At 41.8% G+C, this 17,127-nt stretch overlaps 1 protein-coding gene across 5 annotated transcripts in view; it reads right to left on the bottom strand.

The window, feature by feature from the left end:
* Positions 1–17,127, bottom strand: part of RNPC3 (RNA binding region (RNP1, RRM) containing 3) — a 49,216-nt gene that overhangs the window by 17,355 nt on the left and 14,734 nt on the right. For all 5 annotated transcript variants that reach the window (XR_005450352.1, XR_005450353.1, XR_005450354.1 and 2 more), the window contains exons 3-14: positions 16,732–16,850; positions 12,842–12,925; positions 12,315–12,426; positions 10,906–10,974; positions 7,945–8,090; positions 7,442–7,564; positions 6,818–6,954; positions 5,922–6,083; positions 5,655–5,749; positions 5,512–5,570; positions 3,890–4,022; positions 1,197–1,269 (exon numbers count right to left, since the gene is read on the bottom strand). Coding sequence is in view for 2 of the 5 variants with exons in the window: in XM_038744760.1 (XP_038600688.1) it covers positions 1,210–1,269; positions 3,890–4,022; positions 5,512–5,570; positions 5,655–5,749; positions 5,922–6,083; positions 6,818–6,954; positions 7,442–7,564; positions 7,945–8,090; positions 10,906–10,974; positions 12,315–12,426; positions 12,842–12,925; positions 16,732–16,850 (1,299 nt within the window). In the remaining 3 variants the exon portion in view is untranslated. The remainder of the gene's footprint in view (positions 1–1,196; positions 1,270–3,889; positions 4,023–5,511; positions 5,571–5,654; positions 5,750–5,921; positions 6,084–6,817; positions 6,955–7,441; positions 7,565–7,944; positions 8,091–10,905; positions 10,975–12,314; positions 12,427–12,841; positions 12,926–16,731; positions 16,851–17,127) is intronic.

Here is a 17,127-nt window from a genome sequence, read left to right as displayed (position 1 = left end):
CACTGGAAAGTTCCTGTTTACACCAATACTAGCATTTTAATCAAACTTAAAACACTCAAGCAAGTAGTTCACTGAGAGCGCATCAGGGGATGCTCTGGCTTTTCACTTATTCATTCATAAAGGTGTTTTTTTTCAGCAGAAGGTTTTAGGCATTTTGGTCCATCTGCTTCTCCTTTACCCCTGAACTCCCACAGGCAGGGAGGTGGGGGGGAAAAGTGAATAATGACAACAACAACAAAGGCCACATTTCGACTTTATGCAAACATTTTAACATTGTTCTTTCCAATGATCAAACACACAAACACACAAGCTTGAGAAGCCAAAACCTTGAGTGTTATGTTACTTGTCTAAGGGTCTTTTTTTTTTTTTTTTGAGGGGGTAAGGGGAGGGAGGGAGTTGTAAAAAAAAAAACTACCTTATTTCACCCACTCACACCTAAGATTTTCCATTTATTAATCGATATACCACAAGGCCCTTTTACAACATGGGGATTGTGTCCCCAAAGAATCTCAAGCTAACTAAAACTTCCACTATAGTAATTACACTTTGCCTGAAACCGAGTGCATGTGTAAAAAACCTTTTTTTTCACCATCATAATGTGCTGTATTTACAGACGTACACTGTGGGAAGAATGTTCTTTAATTTCTAATAGTATTATACCCCAAGTCCATATGAAAATTTGGGCCATGGAAATGATATAATTCTGATTATTCTACATTTCCTTTAGTCTAACTGCTTCTAAAGCAATAATCGATATATCTTTAAATATACAATTCACCGTTCCCAAGATAACAGATCATGGATCAACCTACCAGAGATCGAGAATCTGACCTTATGCGCTACTTAAAAATCAACAAAAAGAAAATGATTAAGTCACAAAACTTCAACGTCCCCCCTGAAAAATGTTAATCATCTCTAATCATTTGGAACTTGACCTTGCGTGTTAAGTTTTTAACAGGCCTCCAAAACACGCCTGAAATGCTACACATCATCTTCGGACTACTGACTCTTCCCAAGCAAATAAAGGTGTTATTGTATACTGTGATACACACATGACTGGAGATTGGGTGAAGACCAATTGAAAAGCCAGGCTGAAAAGTCCCTTCAGCCCGTAATTGCTATTCTGAAATATTTTTTCTTGTAGAAATCAGTCTTTAAACATACTTATTTCCTATTATTCTATTAAATGCACTTACCTTAAGCAATATTCTATCTCTTTCTTTTGCCTTCTTTAGAATCCTGTTTTGGCCTAGCAGACCTAGCAAATTGCTAAGGGTTCATTAAGGAAATTTTCTTCAAGCACCAATGATCAATCAATCAATCGTATTTATTGAGCGCTTACTATGTGCAGAGCACTGTACTAAGCGCTTGGGAAGTACAAATTGGCATCACATAGAGACAGTCCCTACCCAACAGTGGGCTCACAGTCTAAAAGGGGGAGACAGAGAACAGAACCAAACATACCAACAAAATAAAATAAGTAGGATAGAAATGTACAAGTAAAATAAATAAATAAATAAATAAATAAATAGAGTAATAAATATGTACAACCATATATACATATATACAGGTGCTGTGGGGAAGGGAAGGAGGTAAGATGGGGGGATGGAGAGGGGGACGAGGGGGAGAGGAAAGAAGGGGCTCAGTCTGGGAAGGCCTCCTGGAGGAGGTGAGCTCTCAGCAGGGCCTTGAATGATTAGGGAAAAAAAAATGACTACCTGCTAACTGCCTAGGAAGCTGTACCTGCTATTGTTAAAATATAGAGTTTGCAAAGGAAGCCACCTTTACTCCAAATAAACCATAATATTGAAATAAAATGCATAGCCCATAGCATCTAAATTAGTTGCAACACCCCAGGAAACCATCACCCCCATGAACTTGGCACTGAAAAAAGTGATGCCATCAGCTGAGTTTGAACCAGGGTGGTCAGCCAACCCGTCCTGCCAGCTGGGGAAGAGGAAGAGAGCCACAAATAATAATAATAATAATGATGGCATTTATTAAGCGCTTACTATGTGCAAAGCACTGTTCTAAGCGCTGGGGAGGTAACAAGGTAATCAGGTTGTCCCACGGGGGGCTCACAGTCTTAATCCCCATTTTACAGATGAGGTAATGGGGCACAGAGAAGTTAAGTGACTTGCCCAAAGTCACACAGCTGACAATTGGCAGAGCCGGGATTTGAGCCCATGACCTCTGACTCCAAAGCCCGGAGATAATTTTATTTTATCAAAATAAAATTTTGATTCTCTCAGGGCAGATCCTATGCACAGCTCTTCGCTGGGATTGATATCTGGAGATGGGTCCTCAGGGCAGTGAGGCTCAGTGGAAAGAGCCCGAGCTTGGGAGTCAGAGGTCGTGGGTTCTAATCCCGGCCCCGCCACTTGTCAGCTGTGACACACTGGGCAAGTCATTTCACTTCTCTGTGCTTCAGTTACCTCACCTGTAAAATGGGGATTAATAATGATAGCATTTATTAAGCAATCAATCAATCATATTTATTGAGCGCTTACTGTGTGCAGAGCACTGTACTAAGCGCTTGGGAAGTACCAGTTGGCAACATATAGAGTGAATTACAGTGCTCCAGTGTCCTGAAAGACAAGTTGGCCTTTAGTTTGAAAACAGCACTGCTGATACTGGAATTCTGCCCGGGTGCTTGAGAGTCGCTGAGAAAAAAAATCTCTTGCGTGTTGTATCCATGAGCAAACTGTATTCTAGCCTCTTATGTCATTTGGAGTGAGCACTGTCCAGACACCAGTCATTAGCGCTTAGTACAGTGCCTGGCACAAAGTAAGCGCGTAACAAATACCATAATTTTTAAGCGAGGAAATCATCAACCAGTGGTATTTTTTGTGTGCAGGGCACTGTACCAAACGCTTGGGAGAGTACAGCAATCAATCAATCAATCGTATTTATTGAGCGCTTACTGTGTGCAGAGCACTGTACTAAGCGCTTGGGAAGTACAAGCTGGCAACGTATAGAGACAGCCACCCACGCTCATCAGTCAAGGGTATTCATTGAGCACGTACTGTGTGCGGAGCATTGTGCAAAGCATTTTGCGGAGTATAATGCAAGAGTTGGTAGACACGTTCCCTGCCCAGAAGGGGCAACCTGATCACCTTGTATCCCCCCCAATGCTCAGAACAGTGCTTTGCACATAGTAAGCGCCTAATAAATGCCATCATTATTAAGTGGGGCTCACAATGCAACGCTGAAGCTATCGCAGCGGGTGCAAGCCCAGTGAGAATGAAACACGCAGCTGCTGCCAGACCAGGAAGCACAACCACGGAAAAGCAGTTGTTTCTTAGTTAGAAGCAGTCACGACCCTGAGGAGCAAATCCTGGTCTGAGCCTATCAGTTCTCAAGCGGTCTCATGGTGAGCATCCACTCAGCAGAAAGTCGGGGCAGAGGAAACAGACAGATGGCTCCAGGGCAGCCGTCTCATGCTCACCCCAGTGCCTGGTGAGAACCAGAAGGGAGGAAGTGCTCCTCTTTTTCTTGTTCATATTTCTCCCCCCTGAATCTCTCTTCCCTTCCATCCCTCTCTAGCATTACTTCATTCTTCCAAACACCATCCCCAAGCTCAAAAGAGCTGTTAGCCTGGTGCACATGTAAGTGAATTTCTACAATAGATTAGTTATCGAATTAAAGGGCCTTTTAAAAAAAACCCTAAAAAAAATAATTTGGGTAAGTCTGCGCCCAGGTGACTAGACTTGGCGTTATACTTGGGGCCATATGGCCTCAATTTCGACTTCCCACTGATTGTAAAATGAAGCACACGTTCTCCTTTCTCTTCCTAATTTTGGCAAGAGACCCTCGACTTTTTGAGAGTAACATCCGTTGTTTTCTTGGTTTCAAATGACAGAATTATTAAGACTTTTGAAAAGGATACAACCACCATGGGTTTTCCAAAAAGAACATATCCATTTGCTTCCTTTAAAGCTTTAGCTGCCGCTTTTTCGTCTGGAAGTCCGATAAAAGCTTGTCCTTTCATGCGCCCTTCTTTCATCAGGCGTATATCAAACCTAAAAAGAAAAGATGTTCATGCCCACTACGGAAATGGAGAATTCTAAACAAGCTTTTGCCTTGGGGTGGTCAATCTGGAACCCCAAGAGTCTAGGAAGGAGAGTGAGTCCATTTTAGCACATGTACAAGTTGGCAACATATAGAGACAGTCCCTACCCAACACTGGGCTCACAGTCTAAAAGAATAAATACGAATGATTGACTGATGTGGATAAGTCAGGGAAAAGATGGAATACCAAAACAGTTAATTATCTCTCCTATGTTCATTCTTCTTCTCCAAGCAGAATCCAGGCAGTGTAAAATTCTCCAAACACACTGGGCTGACGAGGCCCTTTCCACAGCCCTGTGCAGGATTGCTGGGTGGCCATATAGCATTCAGCTCTTGACAATCCTTTCAGTCTCCCTCCCATTCCCTTCTGCATCGTCCTGACTTGCTCCCTTCATTCTCCCCCACTCCCCCCCAGCCCCACAGCACTTATGCACGTTTCTGTAATTTATTTATATTAACGTCTGCCCCCCTTACTTTACATTCTAAGCTCGTTGTGGGCAGGGAATGTGTCGGTTTACTGTTGAACTGTACTCTCCCAAGAGCTCAATACAGCGCTCTGCACACAGTAAGAGCTCAATAAATACGAATGAACAGACAGTGGGATCCTACTATAGTGCATCTTCACAGAGGTAAATGGGGTCTATCCTTGAGCAGTCTTTTATGTTAAAATGCTCTTGTTATCTCCCATAGTCCTTCTCCACTATCATTTATCACTGAACCACTGAGAAGCAGCATGGCTTAGTGGAAAAAGCCCGGGCTTAGGACTCAGAGGTCGTGGGTTCTAATTCTGGTTCCGCCACTTGTCAGCTGTGTGACTTTGGGCAAGTCACTTAACTTCTCTGTGCCTCAGTGACCTCACCTGTAAAATGAAGATGAAGACTGTGAACCCCACGTGGGACCATCTGATTACCTTGTATCTACTCCAGCGCTTAGAACAGTGCTTGGCACATAGTAAGTGCTTAACAAATACCACCATCATCATTATTATTATTATGGCACAGAGAATGTACGGCAGAAAAGGGATCAAACAGAGAACCATGGGTCAGAGCAGACCCCCAGCCGAACTGAAAACAGTCCACAGGCCAGTTTTAGTGAACAATACGATAGGACTCTAGAGGAAAACCACCAGACAAATTCTGCTGCCACCTGGCAAGCTCCATTGACCAACAGGCAATGGACAGTTGCCCACTGTACTTTATTTCCAAGATTCAAAATCTACAGTGTATTTCTATATATGAACATGGCCGGGGTTCAACCTGCTGATGTTCCTGATTATATTTTCCATTCTTAAGTGAATGACTTGGACAACTTTATAATATCCACAAATAGGATTCCAGCCCTTTCTCTCTCAGTCTGTCAACCTGTGCTCTGCCCTGAGTATTTCCTTCCCTGACTGGAGCAGGAGAGTCAATGCTGTCTTATACGGAATACAAAACTTACATTATTCGTTCAGTTTCTGATGAAAAATCAACATATCTTCCAAAAATGAACTTAAGATCCTAAAATCCAACAAAAGGAGAGAGGAATCACAACAAAGCTCCATAAATGAACATTGAAAAAGTGTCTAAAGGAATTCCACTTACCTTTTCTTGAACTTGCTTAGATAAATTTTTCACATATATCCTACAGTTTGGATCACCTGGTTCATAGCTTTTGAAAACAGAGAGTGATTCCATTTCTTGGAAGGAAAAGAGTAAAAAAAAGGTTAAGTTATTTTTCAAAAAACAATTTGAGCATAAAATTCAAACTATCTCACTTTAAAAAGAATTCTGCCTAACCCACTTAGAGTGTAGAAAATACTGTAAAAGTATGTGATTGGTAACATATTTTTATCAATTGCTAGAAAATACCTTCTCTAGGTAGTCTGCCTTTTTCCAGCTCCCTTCTAGAAACAAATTCAGATGGCATTTCATCAGAATCCTCTTTAGTTTCCTCCTTGTCATTCACGCTGGGAGCTGGGAATATCTTTCCAAACCCTGAATTAGTCGTGTTTTCTCTGTTAGCAGGGAAACCTAAAACAGTCAAACACCATGTAAACGTTTATTCACTAAAAAGAAAAAACTTTCAGGTTTTAGAAGGGTAAGTACTTTGTAAATGAATACCAAGGAAAGAAATATTCAAGATCTACAAGACAAAAATTATAGTGAGAGGAAAAAGTAATTCCTAGAATTCATGATCATGTGAGAACCCTTTGAGTCATTTTTGGAGTTTTATCAATATAAAGCTAGTCAAGCTAGTCATAATGTGAAAATCTGAAGAGGATTATGAGGCTAAAGTAGCAGTATGCCTTCGTGTTGGAGGCATAGGTTAAAATAACACCCACCTTTCAATAAAGCGTTAGCTATCATTCAGTGAAATGTCTCAGCTACAGTAAATAAAACCTCCCCAAGGCAAATGGGTAAAAAGAAAGATACCTCTTGTTAGTTTCTATTTAATGACAGACAGAAAGAGATTCTGTGGGTTTTAAGAGCAGCACAAGTCCTCAAGGAGGATCCTGGACATCAGGGTATGGGAAAGAGGGCATAGTTGTAGAAGAGGAAAGCTTAGGACTTGATTATGGAAGACGAAGCAGGGCAAAAAGGTAGACAGCATGCATTTGAGAAAATACGGTGACATTTTGGGACCATGCAATTGGTAAAAAAACATGTCATTCGGTATCCTTAGGAGTAGAACTGAGGTCAGGAGGCAAAAGAGGACAGATGCTTTACAAACACTATAAAAAAATGTGAAGTAGAAAATTCCTTACCACAATTTTGCTCTTTCTCTACACCTTTAAGAAATGCAGCTGGTATGTCCGCAGATATATGGAATTCTATTTTTTTGGGACCCAAAGACTGTGGTTGCTCAAAGACATCTGAAGGCAACAGCGCTGGATGCAAATTACTGTTTACAAACAATATGACATTAATCACACATCAACGCAAATAGTTACTAATAGTCAATAGTCACAAATAGTCAAGTACATGTTTCTGTCCCTGAACTAACGCTTCGATGAGAAACTTAACACAAGGATAAATTATTACATTACATTTACACAAAGGTGCAAATTGGCACAATTTAAGAAAAAAAACTACATGAAGAGCATGTAACAGAACTTTATCCGATCTTGCAATTTCCATTCAGTTGTATTTTTCTATATCGGAATTTCTCAAGTCACAAATATACTTATTCCTTTGGAGGAAATGGAATTATTTATTTGTTACTATTTTAAGTAAAACAGAAAGTGAGATTATAGAACAGTAATACAGAAAGCTAAAAGAACAAGTAAAACATAAATTATTAAGCACATCATTTTATTCTATGAAAAACCAAACACTTTTCACCCCTTCTTCAAAATTATATTACAGATCATAAACTAGAAATAAATTACCTGTGTGCAGCTACAGGTACATTCAACATATCTCTTATTTTTTGCCTTTTTCTCACATGGCGCTGTTTTGTAACTGCTCGTCTTTTTGGCTGAAGACTGGCTAATTCCATCAGCTTGGCCATTCTAAATTCAGAGAACAATGATTTACAGTATACTCTTCATATAGCGATTGCAAAGAAGGGAATTCCTAGGAAGAAATATTCTAATCTTCAAAATAGGTACAAACTGATGTGTGGCCTCAGAGATAACTTTTGAATACGGAGGAGATGGAAACCTTTTCACGGATCTTGCAAAAGGTCTAATAAGTTAAAGATTTAACTTCCAGATTAGTTTCTTGGCCTTATGTGAGAAAGGAAAAAAGAGGTTTATATTACTTCTAACACTTTAAACTGGCAATGATGGCCAACCACAAGATGATTCTGGATTTCTGTTTCACATAATTAACGAACGAGTACTTCACTTCACAGATCCTAAACATCTAAATAGGATTTGCTACCACACACCTCTGTCGGTCTTCATCATCCCCGCTTTCGTATTCAGATTCTTCTCTACTGGATGCTTCCTCATCATCTTCAGGTAAAGGGGGTTCTTCCGGAGGCAGAGGAGGTGCAGGGGGGAGAGGCACATGCAGCGGCAAATATTCCTCATACTAACCAAAAGAGCAAATGAGTAAAAGCAATATAAAAATACGTGACTTAAAACTGCAACAGGAAGAATCAACAAACCTCATCTTCAATACCTGCGCCATAAAAGCAGTTCCTTGAATGAAAGCATCTGTGCACATAGTAAGCGCTCAAATAGGATTAATTACTCCAACTACAAGCAGAATAACTGAGTGGAAAGATCACGAGTCTGGAAGCCGGCGTTCTGATGCTTGTTTTATGACCTAGAGCAAGTCATTTAACTTCTCTGTGCCCCAGTCACCTCATCTGTAAAATAGGGATTAAATCTTCTGCCCTCCAATTTAAACTGTGACTGATTAATAGGCAGATTAATATATCTTTTTTATGGCATTTATTAAGTGCTTACTATGTGAAAAACACCGTTCTAAGCGCTGGGGAGGTTACAAGGTGATCAGGTTGTCCCACAGGGGGCTCACAGTCAATCCCCATTTTACAGATGAGGTAACTGAGGCGCAGAGAAGTGAAGTGACTTGCCCAAAATCACACAGCTGACAATTGGCAGAGCCGGGATTTGAATCCATGACCACTGACTCCAAAGCCCGGGCTCTTTCCACTGAGCCACGCTGCTTCTCTGAAAGAAGAACTATCTTTGAAAGAACTACAGCAAGACAATCACTGGCATAAACAAAGCACTGAGGAGACCACACTAGATACTTGTTACTTGCACAAATGTGAACAGTGACCATAAATTTCAATCGTACTTATTGAGACCTGTGCGCAGAGCACTGTATTACGCGTTTGGGAGAGAGTTGGTAGGCACGTTCTCTGCCCTCAAGGAGCTTCCCGTCTGGGAGGGGATTTCCTGAATAAACCCAATGAATGGACAAAAATCAAACATTTTCCTCCAAAAACAAAACTAGATTTGAATCAATAATGAAACCCTCAATAAAAATCTTTACAAACCTTCCCATAACCCCTTGGTACCCTTCATTTAGCGTCCCCTCTCCCTCCTACAATTTCTCTCCAAACTCCCTGAGTGAGTTGTCTAAACCTGCTGCCTCCACCTTCCTCTCCTCCAATTCTCTCCTTGACCCTCTTCACTCCACAGAAATAAACCAACTGTGTACTGAGCATGGAGCACTTACTGTGCGCAGAGCACTCAGGAGAGTATGATATAACAGACCTGATAGAGGTGTTCCCTGCCCACAAGGAGCTTACGGTCTAGAAGGGAAGACTGACATTAAAATAAATTAAGGATATGCTACGGTGCTGCAGTTGAGATGAATTAAGAGTATAACCAAGTGTGATTTGGAAGGGACGGAAAGCAGAGAACACGAGGGCTTAGTTGGGGGAGGCCTCTTGAAGAAGATGCGATTTTAATAAGGCATTGGAAATGGGGAGAGTGATGGTCTGTTGGATATGAAGGGGGATGGCGTACTTGGCTGAAGGAGCAAAGTGAGCTTGCTGGCTTGTCCTCACTGGTGACCTCCCTTTTTGACAAATCCAATGACCTCACTGCATCCTAATCCTCTTGGACTCTCAACTGCCTTCAATTCTGTACTGACCACCCGTTTCTTCTGGAAACATTATCAAACCGTGGCTTCACTGACACTGTCCTCTCCTCGTTCCCCTTTTCTCTCTCTGGCTGCTCCTAGATCTCTTCCACAGGCTTCCTTCTCTGCCCTCCGCCTTCTAACTATGTGGGCCCTTCAGGACTCAGTTCTGGGTCCCTTTCAATTCTCCATTTATACCAACTACCTCTCCCTTCACCTTCTCTAGAAAGCCTTTCCTGATTTATTTCTAATCTCAGTTTGTATCCCCCCAGCTTTATACTGTCATATACTCTGTTTCTGTCTGCAGACTGTAAGCTCTTTGTGAGCAGGGGACATGTCTACAAACTCTAACGTATTGTACTTTTCCAAGCACTTAGTACAGTACTCTGCCCACGGTAAGTGCTCAATAAATACCACTGATATAAGTCTCCACCAATGGCTTCCCTCCTATTCTGCAGTCTTGCATTTCCTTCTGTCTTCAAGACTACTCTACTTGGATGACTCATTGACATCTTACACTTAACATGTCCAAATGCTCATTCTCCCACCCAAATCCTATCCTCCCCGTCTTTTCAATCACTATAGATAATACTACCATAAGCCTTGTCTCAAAAGTCCGTAATACTGGCATAGTCCTCCACTCATCTGATAATAATAATAATAATTATTACCATTGATTTACCTCTCCAGCAGTGATGGCTTTCCTGCTCTGCAATCTCAATTTTTCTTCTGCTTTCAGGACAACTCTACTTGGATGTCTCACTGACACCTTAAATTGAACATGTCCAAATACTCATTCTCCCACCCAAAACCTATCCTTCCACACCTTTTCAACCACTGTATATAACACCATCATAATTTGTGTCTCACAAGCCTGTAACATTTGCATAGTCTTTGACTTATCTCTCTCATTTAATCCAAATATTCAAGTCAGGTCATCAAATCCTGCTGATTCTTCCTTCTCAACACTGCTAAAATTTGCCCTTTCTTCTCCACTGAAGCACTTATCCATAGAACAGTGCCTGGCACTAAGTGTTTACAAGTAACATAATGATAACAATTCATAATAATAATAATAATTAATACCCTGCCATTTCCCCTATCTGTAATGTATTTTAACATCTGGCTCCCCATATACACTGTAAGTCTTCGTGGTCAACCGTCTATCGTATAGTTACTCTCAAGTGCTTAAAACAGTGCTCTGCCCATAGTAGGTGTTCAATAAATATCATCAATTGATTGGTCAACCAATGTTCTAGGTAAGCTAGTAAATCTACAAATCTCTTACCAGGGGAGGCCGAGCAGTAACTGGTCCAAAAGGTGTGGGTAGATTCATTTTATTCATCAGATGGAGCACCTGATAAAATAAACATGGCAATTGTTTCATAAATCTAAACAACTTACACAAAACTTTGTAGCTCCAAAAGCACTTTAAAGTCATTTAAAGTCCCCATGACCTTCTCGTGATGTTGGTAGTTCATAAGGACAGTTATCCCTACATTACTAATGAATAAACAGAAGAATAACATTACTCCAGTGTTAAAATCTCTATCTCCTAAATGAAAAACTTCATGTATTTTGTTGGCTTGGGATATTTTTTTTAAATCAACAAAACTAAGACATTTATACTTTCACACCACTTTGATAAATTACATGGTTTTTGAAGTCAATATTCTACTGACCAAGGAAACTGAAATGAAAAACAACAATACCCCACGTGGGGCTCACAGTCGAAGTAGAAGGGAGATCAGATACTGAATCCCCATTTTATAGATGAGGAAAGTGAGGCCCAGAGACGTCAGCTGACTTGCCCAAAGTCGCACAACAGGAAAGTGGCAGATTCAGGATTACAACACAGGCCCTCTGATTCCCAGGCCCACATTCTTCCTTCTATGTTGCCAACTTGTACTTCCCAAGCGCTTAGTACAGTGCTCTGCACACAGTAAGCGCTCAATAAATACGATTGATTGATTGATTCTTCCCATTAAGTCATGCTGTTAAGATATTAGCTAAAACTAAAAAAATTGACAAGTCACCACTCAGTCCTTCCCACTTTACCATAGTATGAATTAATTGGAGGGCATAAGTAAGACATGTCTTGGACCCTTGTTTCCAAAAACAATAATAACAATAATAATGGCATTTATTAAGCTCTTACTGTGTGCAAAGCACTGTTCTAAGCACTGATACATACATATATATATATATATATATATATATATATATATATATATATATATATATATATATATATATATATACCAAGCAGTATGAGGAACTCTGACAAACTGAACTTCGCCAGAGATCAGTGGGACAAGCCTCTGGGGTTGCAACGTCAGGATGTCAGTATTTTCCCCCACTCAAAATGAATTTTAGATCCTCCACTGACTCAATCAATCCATCGTATTTATTGAGTGCTTTCTGTGTGCAGAGCACTGTACTAAGCGCTTGACTCAAGCTTGCTGAGGCCCAGGGATGACGAGCTGTTGCGCAGGACTCCTTCAGGAGACCATTTGTTGCTCCCTACCACTTAGGGAAAAAAGTCCATTAAGAAACAAACCTGACACGAAAGCAAGTACTTGAAAACAACGTATCCTCCTGATTCATTCATTTATTGAATCGTCTTTATTGAGCGCTTACTGTGTGCAGAGCACTGTACTAAGCGCTTGGGAGAGTACAATATAACAATAAACTTACCTGTACATAGAACTTGGGCACACTTGCCAGAGCATTTGCAATATTTGTTAGGATGGAACTCGAAGGAGGCGGGTATAAATACTTGAGGCACGAATTTAAAGGAAATGTCAGCCTGAAGGGAGGCAAGTTGTTAAAAAGAACAAGATCAGTGAGAAATTTTGGTGGAAATTAAATCACCTAGAAATGTAATGCTTGATCGTATTAACCAAAAACTATTTAAATGTATTAGGACCCTTTTAATGTGATCCTCTTTGCCCTGCAAATTCCTAAAACCTCTGCAGGAATCATTTCAAAACCACACTACTTTTCTAGTTTCCTTAAGGTTGAAATAATTATCTCAATTGTCATTCATTTGGAGGGAAATTTGGTGCTAAATTCTAGTGGGCAAAAAAGTATTCCCAAAAAGTTATATTTACTTTCAACATTCTGACGTAGAAGCCTTAAGTTTTGAATTAATCAACAGAATGTACAAACTGAAAAAAACACCCACCACCATTACCATCAACGAAAAAGACTCAAACGCTAACCCGTGACTTGGTGCAATTCCATTTTCTATTGTTAAGCAGCCTGTCTCTTTCTTTTCTTTTTCCTCTTCTACAGGCTCATCAGACCTATTGAAATAAATTAGAATATTATTTACCTCAAAAATATCGAGGAGAAAAAACATTTACTTCAAGTTCATTCAATCGTATTTACTGAGCGCTTACTGTGTGCAGAGCACTGGACTAAGCACTTGGGAAATACAAGTTGGCAACATATAGAGAAGGTCCCTACCCAACGAGCTCACAGTCTAGAAGGGGGAGACAGACAACAAAACATGTGGACAGGTGTCAAGTCATCAGAATAAATAGAAATAAAGCTAGATGCACATCATTAACAAAATAAATAGAACAGTAAATATGTACAAGTAAAATAGAGTAACAAATCTGTACAAACATATATACAGGTGCTGTGGGGAGGGAGGAGGAGAGGAAAAAGAGGGCTCAGTTCTGGGAAGGCCTCCTGGAGGAGGTGAGCTCTCAAATGACTGCAAATCAAGAGATCTGGGTATTATTTCCAATTCTGCCTGCTAGCCATGGTATCATTCATTCATTCAATCGTATTTATTGAGCGCTTACTGTGTGCAGAGCACTGTACTAAGCGCTTGGGAAGTACAAGTTGGCAACACACAGAGATGGTCCCTATCCAACAATGGGCTCACAGTCTAGAAGGGGGAGACAGACAACAAAACAAAACATATTAACAAAAAACATAAATAGAATAGTAAATATGTACATGTAAAATAAATAGAGCTAGAAATCTGTACAAACATATACACAAATGCTGTGGGGAGGGGAAGGAGGTAGGGCGGGGGGGATAGGGATGGGGAGAGGAAGGAGGGGGCTCAGTCTGGGAAGGCCTCCTGGAGGAGGTGAGCTCTCAGTAGGGCTTTGAAGGGAGGAAGAGAGCTAGCTTGGCAGATGTTGGGAGGGAGGGAATGCCAGGCCAGAGGGATGACGTGGGGCAGAGGCTGACGGTGGGACAGGCAAGAACGAGGCATGGTGAGGAGATTAGTGGCAGAGGAGCGGAGGGTGCGGGCTGGGCTGGAGAAGGAGAGAAGGGAGGTGAGGTAGGAGGGGGCGAGGGGATGGACAGCCTTGAAGCCCAGGGTGAGGAGTTTCTGCCTGATGCGCAGATTGACTGGTAGCCACTGGAGATTTTTGAGGAGGGGAGCAATATGCCCAGAGCGTTTCTGCACAAAGATGATCCGGGCAACAGCATGAAGTATAGACTGAAGTGGGGAGAGACAAGAAGATGGGAGATCAGAGAGGAGGCTGATGCAGTAATCCAGTTGGGATAGGATGAGAGATTGAACGAGCAGGGTAGCGGTTTGGACTGAGGAAAGGGCTGATCTTAGCCACGTTGCAGAGGTGAGACTGGCAGGTTTTGGTGACGGCTTGGATGTGAGGGGTGAACGAGAGAGCGGAGTCGAGGATGACACCAAGGTTGCGGGCTTGTGAGACGGGAAGGATGGTAGTGCCATCTACAGTGATGGGAAAGTCAGGGAGATGGCAGGGTTTGGGAGGGAAGATAAGGAGTTCAGTCTAGGACATACTGAGTTTTAGATGGGGGGCAGACATCCAGATAGAGATGTCTCGAAGGCAGGAGGAGATGCGAGCCTGAAAGGAGGGAGAGAGAGCAGGGGCAGAGATGTAGACTTGGGTGTCATCAGCGTACAGATGATAGCTGAAGCCGTGGGAGTGAATGAGTTCACCAAGGGAGTGAGTGCAGATAGAGAACAGAAGGGGACCAAGAACTGACCCTTGAGGAACCCCTACAGTAAGGGGATTGGAGGAGGAGGAGGAGGAGCCCGCAAAAGAGACTGAGAATGAACAGCCGGAGAGATAAGAGGAGAACCAGGAGAGGACAGAGTCTGTGAAGCCAAGGTTGGAGAGCAGGTTGAGGAGAAGGGGGTGGTCCACAGTGTCGAAGGCAGCTGAGAGGTCAAGGAAGATTAGGATAAAGTAGGAGCCGTTGGATTTGGCAAGAAGGAGGTCACTGGTGACCTTTGAGAGGGCAGTTTCGGTGGAATATAGGGGACGGAAGCCAGATTGGGGCGGGTCGAGGAGAGAGTTGACGTTGAGGAATTCGAGGCAGCGGGTGTAGACGACTCATTCAAGGAGTTTGGAAAGGAATGGTAGGAGGGAGATAGGGTGACAACTAGAAGCGGAGGTGGGGTCAATAGAGGGATTTTTAAGGATAGGGGAGATGTGGGCATATTTGAAGGCAGAGGGGAAGGAACCAGTGGAGAGTGAGCGGTTGAAGATGGAAGTGAAGGAGGGGAGGATGGACGGGGAGAGAGATTTCATAAGATGAGAGGGAATGGGGTCAGAAGCACAGGTGGCCAGAGTAGCACTTGAGAGAAGGGAGGAGATCTCATATAAGGATACTGCTGGGAAGTATGGGAGAGTAGCGCAGGTGCTACATCAGGGGTGAGTTTCTTAATGGTATTATTAGCACAAACTTTGTACAAGGCACTGTAATGAATGCTGAGGAAGGATAAAATAAAAATAAACACGACTCAGTCTCTCACCTCAAGGGGCTCACAATATAAAATGGGGACACTCGAGGAAGGATTTAACGTGTAAAGAGGTAACAATAAAAGAATACAATATGACCAGGAAAATTGTAGTCGAAGAAGCCCTTCACAGGCTTTTTACCACCCAGTCTGTCCAGAGTCTAAGAGTCACAACCAAACCATTCCCAATCATTTTACAATATATGGAGTTTGTAGCCAAACAAATGAAGGGTTTGTAGCCAAAGAACCACTTGGAGTGTTTTGTGACAAGGGACAAGTCAACAAGGATCCTAAAATGTGGCTAGTTAATGTGGGCGGCATAGACCACACTTAGAATAGTGCTTTGCACATAGTAAGTGCTTAACAAATACCATCATTATTATTATTATTATTATTACCAAGGCAACAACCTACTGGGCTTTGGTGCTATGGTCCAGTAGTTCATTCATTCATTCGTATTTATTGAGCGCTTACTGTGTGCAGAGCACCGTACTAAGCACTTGGGAAGTACAAGTCGGCAACATATAGAGACGGTCCCTACCCAACAATGGGCTCACAGTCTAGAAGGGGGAGACAGACAACAAAGCATGTGGACAGGTGTCAAGTCGTCAGAATAAATAGAATTAAAGCTAACTGCACATCATTAACAGTAGTGGCACGACACTGTCCCATGTGCCATACTCAATGTGGCCTGCACAGAGGAGGCATTAAATAAACACTGCTAAAACCGATACATCCCACTGGACAGGGGAATTCTTTTATAATTTTGCACCTAGATTTAAGTGCAATTTTTTCCCCCACTTTTCACCAATATTTCTTGGTTCTAGCATTTCTTATCAAAGTAAAGAATATCCTTCTTGTTGGGTACAAACAGGAAAGTACCAGCAGATATGTTTCTCTGACAAATGATGATGATGATGGTATTTGTTAAGCACTTACTACGTGCCAAGCACTGTTCTAAGTGCTGGGGCGGATACATGGTAATCAGGTTGTCCCATGTGGGGCTCACAGGCTTAATCCCCATTTTACAGATGAGGTGTCTGAGGCCCAGAGAAGTGAAGTGACTTGCCCAAAGTCACACAGCTGACAAGTGGCAGCGCCAGGATTAGAACCCACGACCTCGGATTCCCAAGCCCAGGCCCTTGCCACTAAGCCACGCTGCTTCCAAAGCTCCAATAGTGATGCATACATCCTGGAGGTGCAAAATAAAATCTGAAATCCTTTTATTCCAGCACGATAATAAAATAAGCGGCTTTGAAATGTGTTAGTAGAATCACGGGTTTTTCAATACAACCAGAAGATGAAGCATATTTAAAGAAAGATAACTGGCCTAATATATGAGAAAAGCTTTCTACATACCTTTGCGTTGTCTCTGAGGGTGTAGTCTGACAGACTGAGTGAGCATGGTCTTGTTCCTTTGCGAACTCAACAACTAAAGTATGACCTAAAATGTTTAGCTGATGAAGTCTTGACAGAGCCTTTAAATAATAAAAAACAAAGGGTAAACTCTAAACATTTTTTAATCAAAGCAATTTGATGAGGAAGTGCAAACTAAACAGTTTGCCCTGACTTTTCTAACCACGTACTTCACATCCACCCTCATTCATTCATTCAATCGTATTTATTCATCATCATCATCAATCATATTTATTGAGCGCTTACTGTATGCAGAGCACTGTACTAAGCGCTTGGGAAGTCCAAGTTGGCAACATATAGAGACGGTCCCTACCCAACAGCGGGCTCACAGTCTATAAG

Source organism: Tachyglossus aculeatus, chromosome 4 (genome assembly GCF_015852505.1).
Source record: "Tachyglossus aculeatus isolate mTacAcu1 chromosome 4, mTacAcu1.pri, whole genome shotgun sequence".
Lineage (NCBI taxonomy): Eukaryota > Metazoa > Chordata > Mammalia > Monotremata > Tachyglossidae > Tachyglossus > Tachyglossus aculeatus.
Note: the sequence above shows the minus strand (reverse complement) of the source record. Positions and strands in the feature narration are given on the sequence as shown.